At 42.2% G+C, this 24,038-nt stretch overlaps 2 protein-coding genes across 2 annotated transcripts in view; one reads left to right on the top strand and one right to left on the bottom strand.

The window, feature by feature from the left end:
• LOC130142087 (sorting nexin-18-like) overlaps window positions 1–12,272 on the top strand; it is a 130,555-nt gene extending 118,283 nt beyond the window's left edge. Inside the window, exon 2 of the mRNA XM_056323536.1 lies at window positions 12,120–12,272. Coding sequence (XP_056179511.1) covers window positions 12,120–12,262 — 143 coding nt within the window. The 3' untranslated portion in view covers window positions 12,263–12,272. The remainder of the gene's footprint in view (window positions 1–12,119) is intronic.
• Window positions 12,273–21,096: 8,824 nt separating this feature from the next.
• On the bottom strand, window positions 21,097–22,688 carry LOC130142091 (uncharacterized). Its single transcript, XM_056323542.1, is given in 2 exon segments — window positions 21,097–21,767; window positions 21,770–22,688. Coding segments are annotated over 2 exon segments (1,590 nt in total).
• Window positions 22,689–24,038: the final 1,350 nt, after the last annotated feature.

Below are 24,038 nucleotides of genomic sequence, written 5' to 3' on the forward strand. Positions count from 1 at the left end.
ATCCACACATTGTAAAAGTAAATGTCCAGATCTTGGTTTGTCCTGTTTCCAGATTTCAAGCTCCTTTGCTAACTGATTTCCAAAAAATGTTGGACTGTTTTTAAATCCTTGGGGTAATCTGGTCCATGTCAGCTGCATCCTTCGCCCGGTTTGAGGATTTTCCCATTCAAAAGCAAACAGTTTTCTGCTTTCCTTTTCCAAAGGTATACAAAAGAAAGCATCTTTTAAATCAAGCACTGTAAACCACTGATAATTCTCCCTCAATGCTGTTAACAGTGTATAAGGGTTTGCTACTACAGGATAAATATCCTTAACTATTTGATTTACTGCTCTCAAGTTTTGTACCAGTCTATATTCACCCGAAGGTTTTCTGACGGGTAAAATTGGAGTATTATACTCTGATTCACATTCTTCCAAAATTTTGTACTCCAAAAATTTATCAATCAATTTCTTTAGATCCTGTCTAACTTATGGTTTGATTGGATATTGCTTAATTTTTACTGTCCCTGCTCCTTTAAGTCAATGTTGACAGTCTCTGCTAGTTTTGATTTTCCAGGAATATCTGCTTCCCATACAGTAGGGATCACTGCCAAATCCACCTCCGGTGGAATTTCTTGCTCCTTTACTCTTTCTTGTATCATCAGGATTTCTCCCGTTTTTGACACAGGTATTTTCAAGAAAAGTTCTCCTTCGTCAAAAACAATTTGTGCATTTAATTTGGATAACAAATCTCTTCCTAAGAAGGGTATCGGACGTTCTGGTACATACAAAAATTCATGTGTAATTATCTTCTTTCCAAATTTCAAATCCAGGGGTTGCAGGAATGGCCTATTTTCTTCTTTCCCAGTTGCTCCTATATATTGGCTGTTTTTGTTCTAATTTTTCTTTTACAGGTATTTAATAAAAAAAATGTCGCTCCTGTATCCACTAAAAATTTAACTTCTTTTTCTCCCCGCTTAATTTTAACCAGAGGCTCAGCTGGATTCCCTTCCGGTGCCCTTCAATCATCTAAAACCATTACTTTGGCTATCTCCTCCTGAACATTTCCATGCCATCAAATCCATAACTGAAAAAGGCACTTTCACATACACCGGCCCACTGTTACCAACTCCCTGTCGCAGGGGAGCTATTGTTTGTGTCTGCTGTCGAGTTCTCCGGGAAACAGGGGTATGAATTACAATCTCGGACAGTCCCTCCTCCACATCCTCTATTCCACTACTCTCCGGTTCCTCCACCTGCTCCTGTTCCCTAAATTCTCGACGCCGATTCCTTTCTCTCCTAAGAGGGGATATATCTAATTCTAGTCCTTCATCAATTTCAGAGGCAATACTCTTCTTCAAACAGTCCTTCCCAATCTCACAGGTTGAGTAAAATTTTTTTTTTCACTTTCTTATTATCAGAAGTTATAGCCATTACCAAATTATCTCTAATAGTTAGCTTACATTCATCCTGCCAATCCTTTCTTTGTCTTAAGTAAAAGAACAAATCCACATTTGGCATTTCACTCCATTTCCCTTCTCTTTTACAGTACAGCATTAACTGCAGAATAGTGTTATAATTCAGTGTCCCATTCATGGGCCACTTTTCCTGATCATCCAATGTATACCGAGGCCACCAATTATTACAATACTCAATCATCTGGCTCTTTCGCAAATCATGTAAATCTCCCCGATGTGCCAATAAACATCCCAATGGAGAATTTTTTTCATGATTTTGTCATTTGCAGCAAGATTACCCATGCTTTTACTTTTAAACAATCGAGTTAACTTAGATGCCATGGTATAATCACTTTACAGTACAATACACAATCACTCAAATCTATCACTCCGATCCGCGGATCTGAACTCCACACTCGCTTTCGTGCTCAATTGCACATCTCACCCTTACAGCCACACTCACACTTTTCCACAATTACTTTAAACAAAGACATAAAACACAATATTATACACTTCTTAATTTTCTTCTCAATACACAGACACAATAAACAATTCCATGTCAAAAGAAAAACCCCTTCTAACTTCTTGTTAGAGGCACTACCTTAGAGAACACTATAGCATATAGGTTCTCTTGGTTCCACTTTTGTCCAACCCTGCAATAGCTTTCGCTTATGTCTTACGGGCAGACGCCTAGGCTTCCACTTCCACAAGGATCCCTTTAGTCCAACCCTACGCAGCTTTCTCCACGTCTGACAGCCAGACAAATACAGTGGGACTCAAACCCACTTACTACAATTACCAAAAAAAAAAAAAAAAGTGTCTTACCAAAATCCAGGGAACGTCACAAAGAGCCTTACGGATCGGGGATTGATGGGTATCCCCGAGAAAACCCCGGTGCCAGCTGGAACCGATCAGGTCCCCAACTCTCCTTCAGCGAGGTCCCATCTGGGTCGCCAAAAACTATTACCGAAATCTCGGAATGAAGACATTCACATTCAGTTCTAATCAGATTATAAAAGTAAAACATAAAATACAATATGAGAAAACAGTTCTTTACAGACAATTCAGAAACACTCTGCTAAGTACTTTGAGGCTGTTCTGGTAAACATCTAAAAATCATTCATCCAAGAACTTTTGATAAACTACCACTAAAAAAAGGAGAGAAGCTATGTTGTACTTGGGGCTAAAATGCGGGAAGCCAATGGCAGGTCTATATTCCAGCATGGTCCCCATTACACAAGTACTCTGGTGCTGGGTCAGGGCAAGTTCCCATTCACAAAGGAGCATGGATTTAGGCTTTTGTAAAGCTCTGGGTACTAGAGAGGATAAAGTCTGCCTGGGTACATCCTTGCCATGTTTTGGTCAGTATGTTCCACTGGTTTCTGACTGACAATGTTGTTAGCAAGTACAGAACCAGGCACAGAGTAATGTGCAGAGACCTACAATATAGAACAGCCAAATGTCAAATTCTCCATCCAGTTTTGTGAGGCAGGCCTGTGTGTAACCATGATGTTAACATATATAGAACAGACAATATGATTCTGGCTGTCTGGTCTAATTCCTTGCCAAGTTTCCACTAGTTTAATTGTGATCTAATTTGAAATAATTAAATCACTTATGTTTTTTAAAACTGCTTTTTCATCTCTAGGGCTATGAATACCATCACTGCAATCATAGGTAGAATAATTTTAATAAAAACCTATAATTTTAAATGACCCAATTTACAAAAATCACTGTAAACAAAAATTATCAAAGCAGGTTACTAACTGGTGATTCTGAACTATATCCCAACAGTTGTGCCATAAGGTGATATGGAAACCATGGTTAAGCTTTTATAAAGTTGGTGTGTAAAGTTTAAATCCAGACCTGTATCTAGAATTCATATTTTTTAATCCATGTTATATGTTCCATCAAATTCCTGTCTGAGGAAGCCTCTTGACCTAAAAGTATTTAGAATCTAGATCTGATTTTCTAGCATGATCATCCTCTTACTATCTTAAACCAATATGCAAATTAAACACAGCCAACATGAGGGAAAAGTGTGGGTTGATGATTCAAAGAATCAAGTCACCAATATTCGAGTGAGCAGAGGTTATCTTTATTCGGCAGCGCTGGGTGCATGGGGGATCGCTCCACCAAAGTCATGCACCCCGAGGGAACCTTTTAGCCCCCTCTTTATACAAGTCACTCATGTCTATTCATTAACTTTCTGGGAACACATTAACATATCTTGTGCCTGGACAATTCGCACACTCCCATTCAAGGACCTAGTATATCTTCAAGTTAACAACATTAACATATCTTGTGCCTGGACAATTCGCACACTCCCTATGTCACCCATTCAAGGAATAGTACATCCTCAAGTCAACAATAAGGGTCTCCTCAGATAAACATGAGTACACCATTCTTTAAATAAATCATATATGGCCCATTATTCATTCCCCCCTTTTCTAACAACTATTGTAAATTCTTTTACAACTATAAAAAATCACTATGCCCTATGATCATTCTCTGACAGCACCAAACAAAACATTGAAGTAATACACATATTGGTATTCCTAAAACTATTACAACGAGTATTATAACAAAAGCATGCTTTAGCCATTCCAGATTAGGCAAACACGAAGTTAATTTGTCCCATATAGCCTTAAAATTCCATGATAAATCATCTTTAGTAATTTCATGTAAAATCTGAAACCTGTTCCATATCTTATGGATATCTGTTTCAATTTGATTACTTTGGTCTACCTATATATCCAGTAATCATTCCACCCATCAGATTGGGAACAAGTGTTTTGCCCTGGGTTTCCAGGACATGCTCCCCCTGTCTTGCTTTGAGCTTTCCAACAACAGTTATTATCACTTTTCATAAATATTGTGGTTGTTAGGCTTAATATTCATAAATCAAATCTGGGAACCAACTTATATGTTTTATTATCAAATAGGCAATATCCTCCACCATCGCCTGGCTTTTTCCAAAAGTCTGGCCAGGTAGGCCATTTGTCATCAAGATAATTCCAGTTTTGAGAGGCCACCCCATACAGGGGTGTTACTAGGCCTCCTTTAAGAAGAGAGGTACATATCCAGCATTCCTTAGCTTTTGTAGCATTAACAATCATTTGTAATGTTTGAAGACAGGTATTGTTTACCCATGCTTCAGTTTCTAAAATACTGACAATTGTTACAATCAAGATCAAAATAACTTTACACAAATATCCCCTGATCCTTTTGACAGTCCATTGTATCTCCAGAGATTTCTTTACCCGTCAATATCAGGTTCCTCCTTTATATTGATTGCAGTCAAGATGGCCAACAATACTCAATAGGGTCCAGTCCACTTCCCTTGTAGAGGATCATTCTATTATAATTATGATCTAAAGAACCGTAGTCCCATGGGTCCTGCTGGGGTGATGGCCCATGATTTCTCAGGAGCCTTCTTTATGGAGAGTAGTGAATCCAGGCTGGCTGTTCTCTTATCTTGACGGTGGTGAAGGTTGTCAGCAGCACCAGATAGGGTCCTTCCCACTTTTCTTCCAAAGGTTTCCCTGAAAAAGTCTTTATCACCAGATTTAAAGGAATGGACTGGTTGATCTAATCCTCTGGCCCTTGTTAATTGTCTCTGGAGGGCCTTCACATATTGCCACAAATATCCCTCCCCTAACTGCCTTAAATCTTCTCCGGCAAATTGTTACTGGTATGGTCTCCCGTATAATATTTCAAAAGGGCTTAAATTTTCCTTTGTTCTCGGCTTAGTTCATATTCTTAATAATACCAAGGGAAGAAATTGTGGCCAAGTTAGATTTGTCTCTTGTCCTATTTTTACTATCTGTTGTTTAATTAAGTGGTTCATTTTTTCCACTTGCCCACTTGCTTGAGGCCTATAAGGAGTATGTAATTGCCAATCTATTCCTACTACTGTACTCACTTGTTGTATTACTTTGGCACAAAAGCGTGAGCCTCTGTCAGAAGAGATTGTTGTTGGAACCCCAAAACAGGGAATAATTTCATTCAACAATCCCTTCGTTACCTCTCTTGTTTTATTTGTTCGACAAGGGAGAGTTTCTGGCCAACCTGAAAACGTATCAGTCATAACTAATAAACATTGGTACCCCCCTTTTCTTGGGAGTTCGTAAAAATCAACTTGCCAATGTTGTCCTGGATAATTTCCTCTACTAATGTCCCTAGTTTTATTCTATTTGTTACATTGGGATTATTACATAAAAACACTTTGCATTGCTGAGTCACCTGTTTTATTACAGTATACAAGTTCCGCCCTATCAATTTCTGATTTAGACTTTTATATAAAGTATCAGCTCCCCAATGCGTCTTATTAATAATAGGGCTGTGATCCATATTAAATTGGATGGTACCACTATACGACCATCCCTTAAATAAGTCCACTTATTTATTTTTATTTTATCATTCATGTCCTGAATTACCTTTAAGTTTTCTTTAGAATAGTTTGGCTCTTGATCTGTACTTACAGTTTGGATTTTATCGTCTGGTATTAAGGATAATTCCTCCTTTCCTACCTCCTCTGTTACTCGTCTGGCCTCATAGTCGGCCAGGCAGTTTCCAATTTCCAAATCAGTGCCTCTATGGGCTACCTTATGTTCTTCCTTCCTGGATGACCCTCTTATAACAGAGGGGGCCATGCCTCACATCAAGGTCTGGCATGGCATATGTTCCCACCGCTCAACGCCTACTGGGTTGCAGCCAACAGCGGAGCTCAAGATTCTTCTTGGTGGCAAACACAGAGGCCAACCCAGTCTTGCCCTTGACTATGGTAGGAGGCACCTGACCAACCTTATTCCTTGTACTTCGTTGTCAATGCAGAGTTTCATCTGTGCATCCCATAACAAGTCACTGTCATGGCAAAACACACAGATTTACATTAGTAGAACTACTACAGAGTGTATTTTGTTTTAGTTTTCATGCCAATACCCCTCACAGCCCTGCTGACCTGACGTGCGGAATTAGACTCTATAACTCGGAAGTTATAAAGTAGGTATGTTTATTGCGCGCAGATGCACGGGGGATCGCTCCTCCACAAGCGTGCATACCCGAAGTGAGGAACCATCTCACATTTATACAATGAAACAAATGAATATTCAATTAATGCCTATACATATTCGTTACCTAAACCCCGCTTCGTATGTTAATTAGCTTATCAGTCCGTTTTCTGGAATGTGGTGGTCTTGCAGGTTTGTAGGTGATTCATGTTCTTGTGACCATCCGATCTTCTTCAGGTGATTCATGTCCTTGTGACCATCCAATCTTCTCCAGCAAGGAGACTTAGCACTCCCTCCCTCTAGATAGCATTTGAATGTCTCTCATCTTTTTCTCATTCTCTTTTAAATAGCCCCTTTGTTAGAGAAAGAAGGTCAGGCGTCTCCCCGTCTCCCCTTTGTTAGAGGAAGAGGGGCAGGCGTCTCCTCAAAACTGTAGTTGTCTCCTCAGAGCTGTGTGCCTATGTGACCAGACACCGCACCCATGACCAGTCACCATACCCACATTCCTCGAGCAGACACATACAATCACAATCGATGTCCATTGTCCCCATTTCACACTATTTCTCCATATCAATCCCCCCTTTTCTATTAAATTAAGTAAATTCTTTTACTTAAGGAGTCTTCCCGAATGATATAAAGCATCATACATAAGTGTTACCCTTTTAAACATTCTCCAAACCCACAAATATAACATAATGGTTAGTATTAAGGAAATTCCTAAACTGATCAATAAGATCACAATGGGGTGTACCATAGTGTTAAGAATTCCTGTTGCAGAAGGTGACCAGCCAAAGAGAGTATCCCACCAATTATGGTTTCCATCCTGTTCTACCTTTTTTAAAACTTTCTTGATCCCCTCTACATCATGATGGATCATAAGAAGAGTTTCATGTCCCTTTTCTTTGGTTTCTTCCAGTATACGTTGTAAATCTGCATGTTTTAATAGTTCTTTTATACTGCTTATATTTAGTCCTATGGGGGTAGGAATTATTATCTGTGATAGGGTAAAGTTGGATTTTAAGAATTGATGAGACACTACTGGGGCTGAGTAACTAAAATCGCATCCTGTGATAGTAGTAAAATTACAAATACAATAATTTGAATACTGTGCAGTCTCCTTTACCTCCCCATCTATGGTTATTGTGTTACACTCAGTTCTCAAACACGCACATCCCTTCCCTGCATATATAATTACTGTTTTCAAGTTTGCATTTGGTCGGGCCTCGAAATGACATATTTTCTGATCTGTATCTAAACAAGTATCCTGAGCCATTATAGTATTGCTTTCACAGAGGAAGCCCTGCTGTTCTCGCATAATACAAGATTCTAAATCTACTGTTTGCCACTTGTCGCCTATCTTTCTGGCCCATGTTCTATGTTCAAAAGGGTATAGGAACACCCCATTATGGTTAATTCCAAGGGCTACAATGGGGTGTATGGTAATTATTACTGCATTATGTATGGTTAACACAAAAGCTGTGATGGTGTGTGTGTTGGGGTCGTAGGTAAAGTTCACCATATTCCACCATGACTGGAGTTTTCTTTCTACCTCCGTAGCATTGTCCCAAACCATCTTTCGAATTTCCGTAGGAAATATGCCTTCCTCTCCTTCTCTTATTATGGATGCAGCTATTGATTGCATCCACATTTGGGCTTGCATACAACTTAGAGCCAGGGCGACGTCATCCTGTAAACCACTTAATGCCTTAGTGATGAGTTGATGATCTTCCATGTTTATTTGTTCCCACCTGGGAAGTACCTTCGATATCAAGCATTGGTGCGCCTTTGCCACCCACATTGTTCCCATTTGTCCGAGTAAATTTGAGTTTCAGTTCTTTTTTATCTGGGGTTACTTTGCACGAAGTTGCAGGGGCTTTCTTAATCCGGGTATGGTGAATCCAAGAATTCTGTCCCTCAACCTTGATTGCAGTGTAGGTGGTGAGCAGGACTTGAAAAGGTCCGGTCCACTGTGGTTCCAGGGTTTTATCTGCAAAACACTTAACGTATACATAGTCCCCTGGTCGTATATCGTGAACAGGTCCATCCAGACCCTTACTGCGTGTTCCCATCACATGCTTCTCAATTCTTATTAATTGTTTGTTTATGCCATCATATAGGAAGTCATTGTTTCTTCACCAATCTGTGAAGACATCCCCTTTTGTACCCCATAGGGACGTCCATATAAAATTTCAAATGGGCTAAGCCCCTCTTTTGCTCTCGGTCTAGTTCGAATTCGTGTAAGAGCTAATGGCAAAGACTGGGGCCAAGTTAGATTTGTTTCTTGGCCTAACTTGACAATCTGTTGTTTGATTAGATGATTCATCTTTTCCACCTGGCCACTCGATTGTGGTCAGTATGGGGTATGTAATTGCCAATCTATTCCTAGATGGTGGCTGATCTGTTGCACTATTCTGGACACAAAATGTGGTCCTCTATCCGAGGACATTACCGCTGGGACTCCAAACCTAGGTATTATCTCTTGGAGTAGTATTTTGGTCACTTCCTGGGCTTTAGCAGTTCTGCACGGGAAGGCTTCTGGCCAACCTGAAAAGGTATCTGTTAGTACCAATATCGATACCCCCCTTTTCTAGGAAGTTCCGAGAAATCGATCTGCCAATGTTGCCCTGGAACATTTCCTCTACTAATGTTCCCTAGTTTTATTTTATTTGCTGTATTGGGATTATTGCGTAAACACATTTCACATTGCTGAGTCACCTGTTTTATTACAGTATACAAGTTTCACCCTATCAATTTCTGATTTAGACTTTTATATAAAGCATCAGCTCCCCAATGCGTCTTATTAATAATAGGGCTGTGATCCATATTAAATTGGATGGTACCACTATACGGCCATCTGTCAAATAAGACCACTTATTTAATTTTATTTTACCATTCATGTCCTGAATTAGCTTTAGGTTGTCTTTAGAATAGTTTGGCTCCTGATCTGTACTTACAGTTTGGATTTTACCGTCTGGTATTAAGGATAATTCCTCCTTTCCTACCTCCTCTGTTACTCGTCTGGCCTCATGGTCGGCCAGGCAGTTTCCAATTTCCAAATCAGTGCCTCAGAGTGGGCCATGCCTCACATCAAGGTCTGGCATGGCATATGTTCCCACCGCTCAACGCCTACTGGGTTGCAGCCAACAGCGGAGCTCAAGATTCTTCTTGGTGGCAAACACAGAGGCCAACCCAGTCTTGCCCTTGACTATGGTAGGAGGCACCTGACCAACCTTATTCCTTGTACTTCGTTGTCAATGCAGAGTTTCATCTGCACATCCCATAACAAGTCACTGTCATGGCAAAACACACAGATTTACATTAGTAGAACTACTACAGAGTGTATTTTATTTCACTTTTTCTGCCAATATCCCCACAGCCTTGCTGACCAAGGGATATTGTTTTTATCTGAACTGAGCAAGCCTCCCCCTTATCATTTTACTGTAACAGGTAAAGCATTTTTCACCTTTCCTGGAATTTATTTTCAGATACACCTGGTTAAAAATTTCTCTTACGTCAGGGAGGTCCTCTTTTCCTCTTTTCTGCTGAATTAAAGATAAGCTCAATATTTCAATTACTTGATCATATTTAATTTTTAATTTCATTTCCCCTTCTTTAAACGTCTAGATGTTCTAATAAATCTCATCCCAACAAAGATTTTAGTGAACTTGGCATTCTTATTTGTTTTTTTAGTTTGTACTTTAAAGGTTTCAGGATGTTTTCCTGGTGGCCAGCAGCTCCCACAACTGTTAACAATTTTTTATTTTTTTTTTTACTGAAGTTTAACAAATAAGTTGGTTTTGTTTTCACTAAAATTCCACCTCATACCCATTCCCTGCCCTAGAGGGGCCGTTACCGGTCCTGTTGTACTGCAAATGCTGCAGCAATTGGGGTGACATTGTCAGGTCCTTCTGCTCAATTGTCAGCAACAGCAACCCCCTCCTCCTCACCAGCAGAAGGGTTCGGGGCAGGAGATGCTCTTCCAGCTCTGCAGGTTACACAAGCCTGCCTCTGCAACAGCACTTCTGTTTTAACTCTTTCTTACTCTGAATGCAAATCTGCTACTTGTTGCTTTAATTCTGTGTTCTTACATATCATGCCTTTGCAGGCAAACAGAAAACCTCCTGCCATGCATCCCAGCATGATTCAGTCGCACCTTCGAGGGGGTACGGGGGTTTGTACAAACTCACCCCAATACTTCAACACTTTCACAAGGTCTCTGATTCTCCACACACACACACACACACACGCCTCAGGTTTTACATACATCAGTACAAGTTTTTATATCTTACAACGTGTTTCATTCTGGTTGCTCCACAGAAGGAACCGCAACCTGAGCTTTTTAACACAAAAATTTCAACAAGAACATCTTTCTAGTTTAGGTCTCAGTTTTTTCCTATCCTTTTCTAGAGCCACAATCAAAGATCAGGTGATGTTAATCCCGCACTCTTTCTAGTGCTTGTACCATAGGATCCCGAGGGGGTACTAATCCACAGTCCTTTTGCCACTCAGGTTTGTCCTGGAGGACGAAGAACATGTCTGCATATGATACTTCGTCCCATTTTCCCTCTCTCCTCAGAAACAACATTAATTGCAGGAGAGTGTTGTAATCTAACGTTCCTCCCTCCTGAGGCCATTTCGCATCACTCCCCAATTTATACAAAGGCCACCACTGTTTACAATATTTAATCAATTTCCTTCTATTTTCGGTACCACAATGTCCTACGATATCACTCCAATGTTTTAATATACAACCCAAGGGCGATTTTTCACAGGGCTTACTCCTTCCATTTCCCATTTTGCAATTTTAATTACTTTGTTTTTCTCCAGCCGCCTTAGCCACCCAAGGTCCGAAACGCGGATAGAGCTTCTTACTCGTTTTGCACTCAAACGCCTGTCTCAAGCACTCTTGCACTCACACTTAGTCAAAATAATTAAGCTATACACGGAAAATCAAAATGCGCATCTCAATCACACCATTCACACTCTCCGGGCAGCCTGCAGTCACACAAGCAGTATGTTATATGGTACCGTGCACTTATGTACAACTTTTAGGAACACTAACAGTTCACAAAGTATGCATTTCAATGAACAATTGCCAAAAAACAAACAACAAACAAAAAACCCAAATTTTTCCTGGTCTTAAGCAGAGTGTTAAGTTTTCCGCTATTTGCCACGAATTACCAGAATATTATTATTTTTCAACATACATTTCATTACTCCAAGTTTTGAACATGTAACAAGACAACACATAGAACAAACAAGACACAGAGCGCTATTTCAGTTGTTACATTCTAGGAATTCCCCAATTCTTAAGACAACCTAAAGGAAGTTTTTAGCTTCCCCCTTTTTTCTTTTTTTTTTTTTTTCTTTTTTTTTCCTACGCAAAAATTTCCCTTTTTACTTTTGCTATGAGGTCCCTCTTGTTCCTGTGAGATTCCGCCTTATTCCATCCCGCCCCCCGCTTTCCGTCACGAGGCCTCCGGGCTTTTAGGAATGGCAGTAACCTCGGGTTTGCTCGGTCTGCCCTCAAGATCGCTAGCGGCCACCCCTTGGTCAGCAAACCCCCTCCCAAGGTACCTTTCCTCCTGGGGACTACGCTGCGCGCCGGACATCTCCGTGCGTCTCACCAGCCGCCCCGTTACTAAACATACCGTTTTATCCGTGGATCCAGGGGTTTCTCTTCTGCTCCCGGGTGAACAGCTGAGAAGAGGAGGCTCCTCCGAGGAAATCTCCCGGGGTGCGCCTAGGAGCGTCCGCTCCGCAGCTGGTCCCTCAGCCGAGCAGAAATCCTCCTGCCTGGCTCGCCAAAACTGACGTGCGGAATTGGACTCTATAACTCGGAAGTTATAAAGTAGGTATGTTTATTGCGCGCAGATGCACGGGGGATCGCTCCTCCACAAGCGTGCATACCCGAAGTGAGGAACCATCTCACATTTATACAATGAAACAAATGAATATTCAATTAATGCCTATACATATTCGTTACCTAAACCCCGCTTCGTATGTTAATTAGCTTATCAGTCCGTTTTCTGGAATGTGGTGGTCTTGCAGGTTTGTAGGTGATTCATGTTCTTGTGACCATCCGATCTTCTTCAGGTGATTCATGTCCTTGTGACCATCCAATCTTCTCCAGCAAGGAGACTTAGCACTCCCTCCCTCTAGATAGCATTTGAATGTCTCTCATCTTTTTCTCATTCTCTTTTAAATAGCCCCTTTGTTAGAGAAAGAAGGTCAGGCGTCTCCCCGTCTCCCCTTTGTTAGAGGAAGAGGGGCAGGCGTCTCCTCAAAACTGTAGTTGTCTCCTCAGAGCTGTGTGCCTATGTGACCAGACACCGCACCCATGACTAGTCACCATACCCACATTCCTCGAGCAGACCTATACAATCACAATCGATGTCCATTGTCCCCATTTCACACTATTTCTCCATATCAGACCAAGGGATATTGTTTTACCTGAACAAGGCAGGCCTCACGCTTATCATTTTTACTGTAGCAGGTAAAGCATTTTTCACCTTACCTGGAATTTATTTCCAGATATACCTGGTGAAAGATTTCTTTTACTTCAGGGAGGTCTTCTTTTCCACTTTTCTGTTGAATTAAAGATAAGCTCAAGATTTCAATTAACTGCTTATTTTTAACTTTTGGTTGCATTTCTCCTTCTTTAAACGCCTAGATGTTCTAATAAATATCATCCCATCAAAGATTTTGGTGAATTTGGCGTTCTTATTTGTTTTCTTAGTTTGTACTTTAAAGGTTTCAGGATGTTTTCCTGGTGGCCAGCAGCTCCCACAACTGTAACAAATTCTTTTCACTGAAGTTTAACACCAAATAAGTTGTTTTTGTATTCACTAAAAATTCCACCTCGTTTTTCCTAGTCCCTAGTTCACCAGAACCCCTTGCTGGTTCTTTAGCTTAGGGCAATCTCGCTTCCAGTGTCCACTTTCCCTACAATATGCACAGTGATCCGGTCCCATAGGAGAGGGATTCACTCTTTCACTTCTGCCTGACATTCCTCCTCTGTCTCATCTCCTCTACCAGTTTAGCACGACCCAGCTCTTCTCTTACCTTCTGTACACGTTCCCTGTTCCTTCTATCAACCTTTCTACATCACGATTATCTAGTAACAATCAACTCGAACCTTTATCTAGTCCTATTAGATCATCCTGACAAGTCTTTCACTACCAACTTTCAAACATCTAAATTTCCCCATCAAAGATTCACCTTTATTCTCCTCAGACCCACTGCCTGCCCTAAAGGGGCCGTTACCGGTCCTGTTGTACTGCAAATGCTGCAGCAATTGGGGTAACATTGTCAGGTCCTTCTGCTCAATTGTCAGCAACAGCAACCTCCTCCTCCCCACCATCAGAAGGCTTCGGGGCAGGAGATGCTCTTCCTGCTCTGCAGGTTACACAAGCTTGCCTCTGCAACAGCACTTCTGTTTTAACTCTTTCTTACCCTGAATGCAAATCTGCTCCTTGTTGCTTTAAGTCTGTGTTCTTACACATCCTGCCTTTGCAGGCAAACAGCAAACACTCTGCCATGCGTCCAGCATGGCTCAGCCGCACCTCCCAGTGGGTATGGGGGTTTGTACAAACTCACCCCAACACTTTAACACTTTCACAGGGTCCTTGATTCTTCATCCCCACCCCACCCACACACACACACCCCGCTTCAGATCTTACCTACATTAGTACAATTTTTTTATCTTACAACGTGTTTCATTCTGGTTGCTCCACAGAAGGAACCACAACCTGAGCTCTCCCCCCGCCCCCCCCCCAAAAAAATTTCAACAAGAGCATCTTTTTAGTTTAGGTCTCAGTTTTTACCTATCCTTTTCTAGAGCCATAATCAAAAGATAAGGTGGTGTTAATCCCACACTCCTTCTGTCACACAAACGTATCTGCACACATCACTTCATCCCATTTTCCTCTCGCCTCAAGAATAACATTAACTGTAATAAAACATTATAATTCAGTGTCCCATTTAAGGGACATTTCTCTCCATCCCCTAACTTATACAGGGGCCACCACTGATTGCAGTACTTAACCAAAGTCCTCTTATTCGCACTTCCACCAGGTTGCCCTCCTATTTCCTTCCAGTGACTTGGAACACATCCCAACACTCTTTCGTACTATTCCACCACTTTGTTTTCCCCCCATGTTATCTCAATCGCTATCCCAGGCACAGACCACTCTAATTTCACTTAGAGCGCTCGCTCTCTCTTATCCCAAGGCGTCCAAACCTTACAGTTAGGGCATTCAGTTTCTTGTCCCCACCATACATACAATAATTCTTTACACCATATACACTTTAAAACATATAGAGGTTCACATTCACTCCGCGGATGTTCAAGGCAATAACCACATACCAACATTCATAATATACTTAATACAGAAATGTTCTCACATTTCCAGCATAAATGAGTATAACAATTATTATTAATTACCTTATAATTATTAATCCTGTATACACAGATTGACTTCAAATAATCAAACAGGTGGGTTTTTTGGTTGTGGGGTTTTTGTTTGTTTTTTTTTAGTCTCCTGACCAAAACAGAATCAGAGTTCCGATATTCCCTTAATATCAGAACGGGTACCGAAACAGAATCAGGTGTATACCTGTGGTGCTAGCTACCCGGTATATGCCATCCTGCATAAGCATACAATGATCTTACGCCTTACGGACAGCTTTACAGATGGACCGGTCCCAGAACAGAATCCGAAACAGTACCGTTTAAAATATAATATTAATATAATATTTACAATTAATATAATATTTGAATAAAGATAGTACCTTTGCTCCGTAAGATGGAGTGCTTGTCTGCTCCTGCGGTGATCCAGATGAGATGAGGAGCCCCTCTGGGAAAATCCCCGGGGGTACTCTAGGGAGTCCCCACTCTCAATGGGTCCCGCAGCTGAGCGGAGGAGGTCCCATCTGGGTTGCCAAATTGATTTGAAGAATCAGTCAGCAATATGCAGGCAAGCGGAGGTTATCTTTATTCGGCAGCGCTGGGTGCATGGGGGATCGCTCCACCAAAGTCATGCACACTGAGGGTATTTTTCAGTCCCCTCTTTATACAAGCAACTCATACCTATTCATTAACTTTCCAGAAAATCGTTTACATATTCATTACAATTCCGGGAACTCATTTACACATCTCCATAAACTAGTGACCATGATTTAAGTTCTTGTCTTTGCCACGTTGTATAAACAACAGGAACTTAGGACCAGATGGCCTTTTTAAAGATGACAAATCCAAGGACTTAGCATTTAGTACATCCATCATGTTAGCAATAGGGTCCTTGGACGTTTCCAAACTTATAGATAAACATAAGTACATCATCCTTTAGATAAGTGGCACATCATTCATCATTCATAAGCCTGTTATCTAATAGTCTAAAACTTAATTCAGAAGCAATACTGCACAGACCTACAGTACCTGGTGCTGAGAAACCACAAACTGCAACTTTTTCACTGTTGAGAACATCAGTGCTTTTACATGTCCATTTTTTTAATGCTGACAATATATTTCTGATTAGAAAGACAGAGAGAGCTGGTTCTAGCTTTTAAAACTTAACGGGGGCAGCTTTCATAACTTCTGTCGACCCTAAGGCATTCAGAACACAAAAATGACGCTTCAAGGGAAAACCCCCACATCTTTCAGCATCTTCCTCTGTCAGAGCAGAGACCTGTGCACCGGTATCGATGAGAAAGGTCACTGGTGCACGCTTAGGGCCAGCTATAGCTGTGATTAATGTTTCCTCCTTTAGTTTTTGTGAGCTGAGGGATGTAAATCTATCCTCCATTCCCCTGCCCACTACCAGGGAATGGAGGTTCTAGTTTCCTTGCTCATGGGAAACAGCTTTTTGAGGACGATTCTCAAAATGACAGATATTCTGTGTAGTGTCTAAACAAATGTCCTGAGTTCTGATTGTATTGTCTTCGCAGATGAACCCTTGTTGTTCCCACACGATACAAGATTCCAAATCTACAGTTTGCCATTTCTCATCCACCTTTTGGGCCCATACTCTATGCTCGAAAGGATAGAGTATGGTTCCATTGTGATTCAACCCTAAGGCAATAATTGGGTAGATTACATTTATTGATGCATGGGATATCATCAATACAAAAGCGGTGGTAATGTTTGTGGTGGGGTTATATTAAAGTTTACCAAATTCCACCAGGATTGGAGTTTCTTCTCAAAGTCGGTGCACTGTCCCAGACTATTCTCTGAATTTCAGTGGGGAAAGTGCCTCCTTCACCTTCTCTAATAATCAAGGCAGCCACTGACTGTATCCATAATTGGGCCTGGATACAACTAAGAGTCAAAGAAAGGTTATTTTGGATTACACCAAGTGCATCTACAATCAATTTGTGATCTTCCACGTTCACCTTTTCCCATTTTGGTAGCACATCTGCTAACTGCCACTGGTTAGTTCCCAGAGCCAATAGGGAAGATCGCAAAGGCCGTTGCAATCCTGCCAGATCATTAGCTGTAGTTGCCAATTTGTTCATTAATATCTCTGAGTCAATGCCATTCAGAACCCCCAGTCCTGTTCTCAAAACACCAGTTAGGTCTCTCTGAGTCCGTTTCCCAGAAGGTGTCCGTTTCCGCAGCCAGGTTATCCATCCCTCGTAAGAGGGTTTTAGGAAAGGAGAGCAGGCTGGCTGAATATCTGAAACATTAACTTGCATCAACAACTCAACTCGTTCAAGAGACCATTCTGGATTAGACAACATTTGTTGCTGACCTGTATTTCTGATTATGTATGGTCCAATTTCAAAAATGTTTTGATTGAGTTTAGCCAATTTTGGATCAAGCGTTAATGGGGTCGTTATAACTGTGGTGGTGGGAGGAATAGTGGTTAGCATGATTGTTATTTTAATCTTACAAGTCAGAGCTGTTGTTGGGGATTCCTGTCCTAGGCATACTATAAAGATGGGCTCGGTTAAGGTAAAATTGTGCCAACATTCCCGTGAATTAAAGCACGTGGTCGTATCTAAAAGGGTAAATTCTTTACCTACCTTTCTGACATTAATCAGGGTGTTTCCTGAAATTTTGGTGTTATCCCTTTCATTATATATTTGACACCCTACTTTTATCTTATCTCCTAATCTGCCCCACAATCGGGCAACTTTTTCCACATCATCCCGATCCCACTGATTCCTTTGGTACACCTCATTTTCAGAAAAAATCACCATAGCTAGTTCTGTCTTTGAATCTACACTTTCCATTATTCCAGTGTGTTTTTTCTGGGCATGATTCCAAGGCCAGTTATCAGGCTCTTGGTTGTAGGCAAGAGAGAGGATACAAAAAAGCACAAATGGTCCCAGCCCACTATTAATCGTTCTAAGAATCTAAACATCCCTCCCCCCATACACACCTATAAAATCTGTTATGATCAAAAATGTCTTTCTTTGAGTCGGGGTTTTAAGAGTTCAGTTTCCATGGCCTCCCAGAAGGTATCCCTCGGAGTTCTCCTGTAAAATTAAAACAACAGAGCTTGCCTCCCTGAGGCAAAAAGAGTTAAAACGATGGTATTATCCAGCGGGTATTTATCTTATGTTCCTTTCCCAAGGAACAAGAGGCTACCCAAGCACATGCATTCAGTGGGGTTTTCAGTACCAGTGGTACGTTTCCCACAGTAGGAAGTGCACCAGAACGGGTTGTCCTGGGAAGTGAGCTGGGTTCTTTGAATCATTTAGTCCCTTTAATGAGGGAACCAAGAAAGGAGCCGCTGGGCAAAAAGCAGTTATTTTGGGGCATCCGTTTACCCCCCATCTATCATTTACACCTTTAACAGCTTCCCACAAGCGGACATCCCAATTTCCCTCATGAGGTTTCAAAAGTCGTTTTAAGAGACCATTGGTCCTTTCTACAATTCCATTAGCTTGCGGATAATATGAGGTATGAAACACCTAGTCAATCCTTTTGCTTCGTGCCCAGTCCTGTACAATTCTGGCGGTAAAGTGGGAACCGTTGTCAGATTGTATTTCCTGTGGCTTTGGAAAAGTTCCAAACCATTCATGCAGCGCTTTCACAGTGTTCTCCCCCGTAGTCCTGTTAAAGGCTTCTGCTTGGACTAGTCCTGATGTTATTTCCACTCCCACCAGCACAAAATGTTTTCCTCCCAATCTCTTAAAGGGGCCAATATAATCCACCTGCCAGGCATCCCACAAGCCTTTACCTTCCCTTAAATGCAGAGGGTCATCCTCTAAAGGGTGCCTTTCAAGTCTTCAACATTGTTCGCAGGCTGATATACAGGTTTTACACATTTCTCTGGTGATGGGCCAGCCTCGGGCAAGGGCTTCACGGTACAGATCTTTAGCTCCTGTGTGTTTGCGTTTTACATGCAACCATTCTAACAGGCATTCCCAGTCTTCTGAAATCTGGTCCTTCTGTACAGGAGCTAGCCTTGCTAACTCACCAGCCCAGTTATTCCATTCTCCTGCTGACCCCCCATCTATCTGATGAGAAGCTACCCAACCTACAGCAAAGTTCCCTCAGCTAGCAATACTTAAGATGTCTTGCCATTTTTCCTTTTGCCACACTGGAATCTTATTAACCTGCCATTCATTTTGCTCCCAGAAAGGAAGCCATTCGGTACATCCCTTAAACACAGCATAAGAATCAGTATAAATGTAAACAGGAGAAGTAGTTTGTGCTTCACGTTGAAAAACACTCCATACTGCAATTAATTCACCAACTTGTGCACTACCCTCTCCCTCCGTTATAATTTGTTCATCGGAAGAGGTATGGAGCGCTACTGCTCGGTATTTCCACACTTTTCCTTCTCGTTTGGCAGAAGCATCAGTAAACCAAGCACTAACTGACTGTTCACAGGGAAAAGGAGGGGCCACCTGAATGACTGAGGCAGGTTTATTTTGGCCCTCGTCCAGGCTCTCTACTTCTTGTATAGCTAGTTTTTTTAAAGCTCCTTCAGATACAGAGAAAGTGTTACAATAGTGTTCAATCTGAGCATACCACTTTCGTACTGAGGCTTTCTGGGCCACCCCATCAGGGGGAGGGGTCCCAGTAGTGACTGTTTTTATAACTTTAAATGGGCCTCTCAATATAATGGGCTGTTGTCATACGATTTTTTTCTATTTCTATGAGAACCAAGCTAACCACAAACAAATCTTTCCCCCAAACAGTGTATCTTCTCTCAGCATCCCTAAAGCCATGGGAGTAAAATCCCACAGGCCGGGTTGGACCCTCAGGGCCCCGCTGCCATATGTGAACTGACAGTCCTGATAAAGCAAACCCCCACTCCACCTGGAAAGGGTCTGTAGGGTGGATAGGGCCAAGAGCTTGGTGTGCTGTTGCTTCAAAAATTAACAATTGCATAGCCTCTTCCTGAGAAGCAGTCCATTCCCATTTGATCCCTTTTTTTTAGCAAATCATGAAGAGGTCTGGCAATGATAGAAAAGTCCGGGATGTGTTTTCTCCAGAACACCAATAATCCTAAGACATGTTGCAGATCCTTTTTCGACTCAGGCATTTTGATCTGTTCTAAGGAAGCAAGGGTGTCTGGTGGGATGCATGTCATTCCCCCTTTCCACCAGATTCCTAGGAATTTCACTTCTTGCAAGGGCTTTTGGACCTTTTCTGGAGGAATCTGCAAACCCAAATTTTCCAAATGTGAAATTATGTTCAGTTGAGTTGCTCCCACACCCTCTATTTCATCTCCTCCCACAAGAATATCATCAATATACTGATAAACAGCTATGCCTTTGGGTTTTGGTATTTTTTCCAGCTCCTGGGCTAAAGCATGATGAGCCAGTGTGGGAGAGTGTTTATACCCTTGGGGAAGGCGGATGAAAGTAAATTTTTGCCCTTCCCACGTGAAAGCAAAAACGTTCTCTGTCTTCTGGTCCCAAAGGTATCATAAAAACCATGTCTTTAACATCTATTGTTGCCATGATTGGATGGGTTTTTTCCTGGATTACTGTTACCAACTCAGCCAGATTAGGGACTGTGGCAGTTAAATGAGGCAGTTAAAGGATGGGTGTTAGCATTCAGTCTCCAAAAATCTACTGTGAGCTGCCACTTCCCATTAGGTTTTCTTAAGGGCCACACTGGAGAATTAAAAGGGGAATGGGTATTTATCACCACTCCCTGTTCTCGCAATTCCTGCATGACTGGTTTAATGCCCTCCTTCACTCCCAGGGGAAGGGGATATTGTTTGACATTAGTTACTCTGCTGAACGGCAGTGGGGGTGCCGTTTGAAGCAATCTGACACGAAGTTGCGGTGTTCCAAAGGTCCACAACAACCCTTCAGAGTCCTCCCACTGCTTTCCCCTGAGGGCATCCATTCCTAACAAATTTGTTGGAATGTCTCCAATCACCATTATCCGTACCTTCCTCTCCTGGAAGAGTCAACTTTACTGGGGCAGCTTTCATAACTTCTGTCGACCCTAAGGCATTCAGAACATAAAAACGGTGCTTCAAGGGAAAAACCCCACATCTTTCAGCATCTTCCTCTGTCAGAGCAGAGACCTGTGCACTGGTATCGATGAGAAAGGTCACTGGTGCACGCTTAGGGCCAGCTATAGCTGTGATTAATGTCTCCTCCTTTAGTTTTTATGAGCTGACGGATATAAATCCATCCTCCATTCCCCCGCCCGCTACCAGGGAATGGAGGTTCTAGCTTCCCTGCTCATGGGAAACAGCTTTCTCAGCGGGGGCAGTTGAGGGTGTATCGGGTGATATTTTTTTCCTGCCCTGTGTATGAGAGGGTTGTTTTGGATTATGCCACTTCAAAACTACCTTGCTCAATTTATCAAAGGGTAAGCCATCCATTATATCCCTGGGGACTCCCATTTTAATTCCCAAAAGCCACCACTGTTGTCGAGTCATGGACTGTCCTCCCTTTCCTGTTTTATGGTGCGGATGCTCCTTTCTCAGGACATCAGCGGCAGCTACAGTTTTACTGGTGGGGAGGGGCAAATCCTCAACTTCTATTTGGCAGATTCCCCTCGACTTTTCCTCTGGGATTTTTACAGGACCATATTTCCTACTATAATCTATCAATTCTTGTGCTACTTGCCCCCAGGTCCATATCCTTTTATTACTTGATGCTGAGGTCGTATGGTGGGAAGAAACTGAATCCGGTGTTTCATTTCTCTGGCTTCTAATAAAACCTTCCAGCCTTTCTACAGGGCCCATCGACACGATGGTCCTTTGAAGGCTAACCCCCGTAGGTTTGAGTGACTCTGGAAGTCCCCTTATCAAGGGGGTCATGATTTTGGGATTCACCGGCAGCATCATTAGGGATTCACATCCGGGAATTAATTGTCTTTCATGTATCATTTGTAGCAGGCTGCTTTGTGTACACTTTCTAAAAATTGATCAGCTGTGCCAGTGATTGCCAGGGGATCCTCTCTGTCCAAAGGGTTCAATCCTCCAGCCCAATAAGCAGCTCGCTGGGTTAGGGACCATGGGGCACGTTTATCTCCTGTTGTCAAGAAAACTCTGTGACCCCAATAGCCACCAGCTTCCTTTTCACTTAATTGAATTTGGTCCCCCCCAGTTAGGGATACGCGCCACACGTACTCCGTTTCGGATTCTTTAGGAAGGCGCCCATACTCTCTTTTCAGTTTGGTTAGCTCAGTGGCAGTATATGGTATCTCTTTGGTTGTAATGTGAGGATCATCATCGTCCTCCTTCAGATAAGTATATTCTGTTTTAATTAAGGGTCTCACTTGAGGGTTTTCCACAAAACATTTTCTCGCCTCTTCCAACTCCTTCTGAGGGTATATTGGGTTTATTTGTCAAATACCCTTTTCCTCTACTTCCAGCTCTATTACACTCAGGACTTCAGTGTCTTTAGAGCATTTTGCCTTCAGAGTGGTTTTTAACAAGCGGTTTTCTTCCCTTTCTTTCTCTAATTGTTGTTCTAAGTCATAATTCACTTTTTGCAGAACTTTCACCAAATTTTCAAGGGATTCTATAATTTTGTTTTCATTGCTATGTTTTCTAAGGCGATCTTCGATTGCTGCGACCAGGCTGGCTCCTAAAATGGCACAGACTATAGTTTTGCCCTTACCTGATCTAACTTTAACTTCAGTCTGTAAAGAGGTCACTTGGTCCACTACATTCTGCAAGTTTGCCCAATTATCTTGAGCCCAATCTTCTCTGGGTACAGAGGGTCGAGCCCCATACTTTGCCAGAAATGTGTAAAACATGTCCCGATCTTTCATTAACAAAGGATCTTGTTTATCAGCCTTTTCGGCCATTCTCACTATGAAGGGACCAAACCCACTTTGGGGAGGCTAGACTTAGTTACAAACACACAGCCACTGATGTGTCGCCCTTCTGTTCCCCGAATGATTGAAGAGAACAAAAATCCGCTTTGGGAAGGCAGCTTATAGTTACTACAAGGTTTTCCCTTCACTTTCCCGAGCAGAGCAGACAAATTCTCATTAACACGAGGGCAGCTCCCCCTTTTGGCATTTTCCCCCTTTTGCACTTCTTCTTTTAGTTGGATCCCAACAGACAGAGCCCTCAATTGGAGTTTAGAGTGCTAAGTCCTAGGCCCGTGTGGTATGTGGGAAATTTGAGTCGCCCCCCTTGCTTTCTGGACACCTCTCACCCTGCTGGGTGTAGGGCCAGGTGCGGCTAGAATGAAACGTCTTTCCCCTGTTACAAACCACACACAACCTGCACCCCTCTGTCTCTCAGGATCCTGTCCGTGATGCCAATTTAATGTCATGGTCCACTCAGTGGACTCGTGATGGTTCGTTTACTATGATCTTGAAGTGCAAAAATCAAGACGACCACGCCAAGGGGTTATGCTTCAATCAAACAGCACAATTTTATTGTTTGCCCGTAAAGCGGTGTGCGATAGGTAGAAAGACAGAAAGTGAAGAAAAGACAAAGTAAAAGAAAAGGAAAGAGGATTATAGCTACCACCACGGGTCCAAGGCATCCCTATGGTCCCAGGTCCAAGCAGCGTCCCGCCGGTCCTTCCGATCGTGGTGATCCTTGATGGGGAAGATCTCCTAAAATTCGGTTGCTAAGGAGTCCTCTTTTATGCCGAGCAATACACGTTGCTCCTCCTCTGGCCCATGGAATGTTGCCAGTTTCTGCCTTCTCGAGCAAGGTTATCACGCATGTTCTGGTTTGTTGTTACGACAACAGTTATGACTCATCTTCCAGACAGTTGTTATGCGGCCTTATTGTAGTTGTTCCTTCCAGCGCCGAGTATCAGGGAGCGGCATAGTACTCCTTGTACCATGCAGTTCTCCTTCAGGGTCACTGGGCCTCACTTCCATCTCCAGGTCTCTGTTAGCAATGCTGAGACAATATCAGTCTCTTTAGTCCGACTTTTACAGGAAGGACTTATGGAAATGGCTTATTGGAACTAATTTTAATATGAAGCAGGGGTGGGGTGGATATGTCATGAATATGTATAGGAGTATTTGGAAACCTTATGTATATGCAACATTTGATTGTGTTACCGAAATCTCGGAATGAAGAACTTATCGACACCAATGTGATGTAGATAAGCAGACACTTCTTTATTGACGGCCGGGTGCGTGAGCGAGTCCTCTCACAATCAACGCGCACCAGGTCCCAAAATCAGA

This window comes from Falco biarmicus, chromosome W (assembly GCF_023638135.1).
Source record: "Falco biarmicus isolate bFalBia1 chromosome W, bFalBia1.pri, whole genome shotgun sequence".
NCBI classification, from domain to species: Eukaryota; Metazoa; Chordata; class Aves; order Falconiformes; family Falconidae; genus Falco; species Falco biarmicus.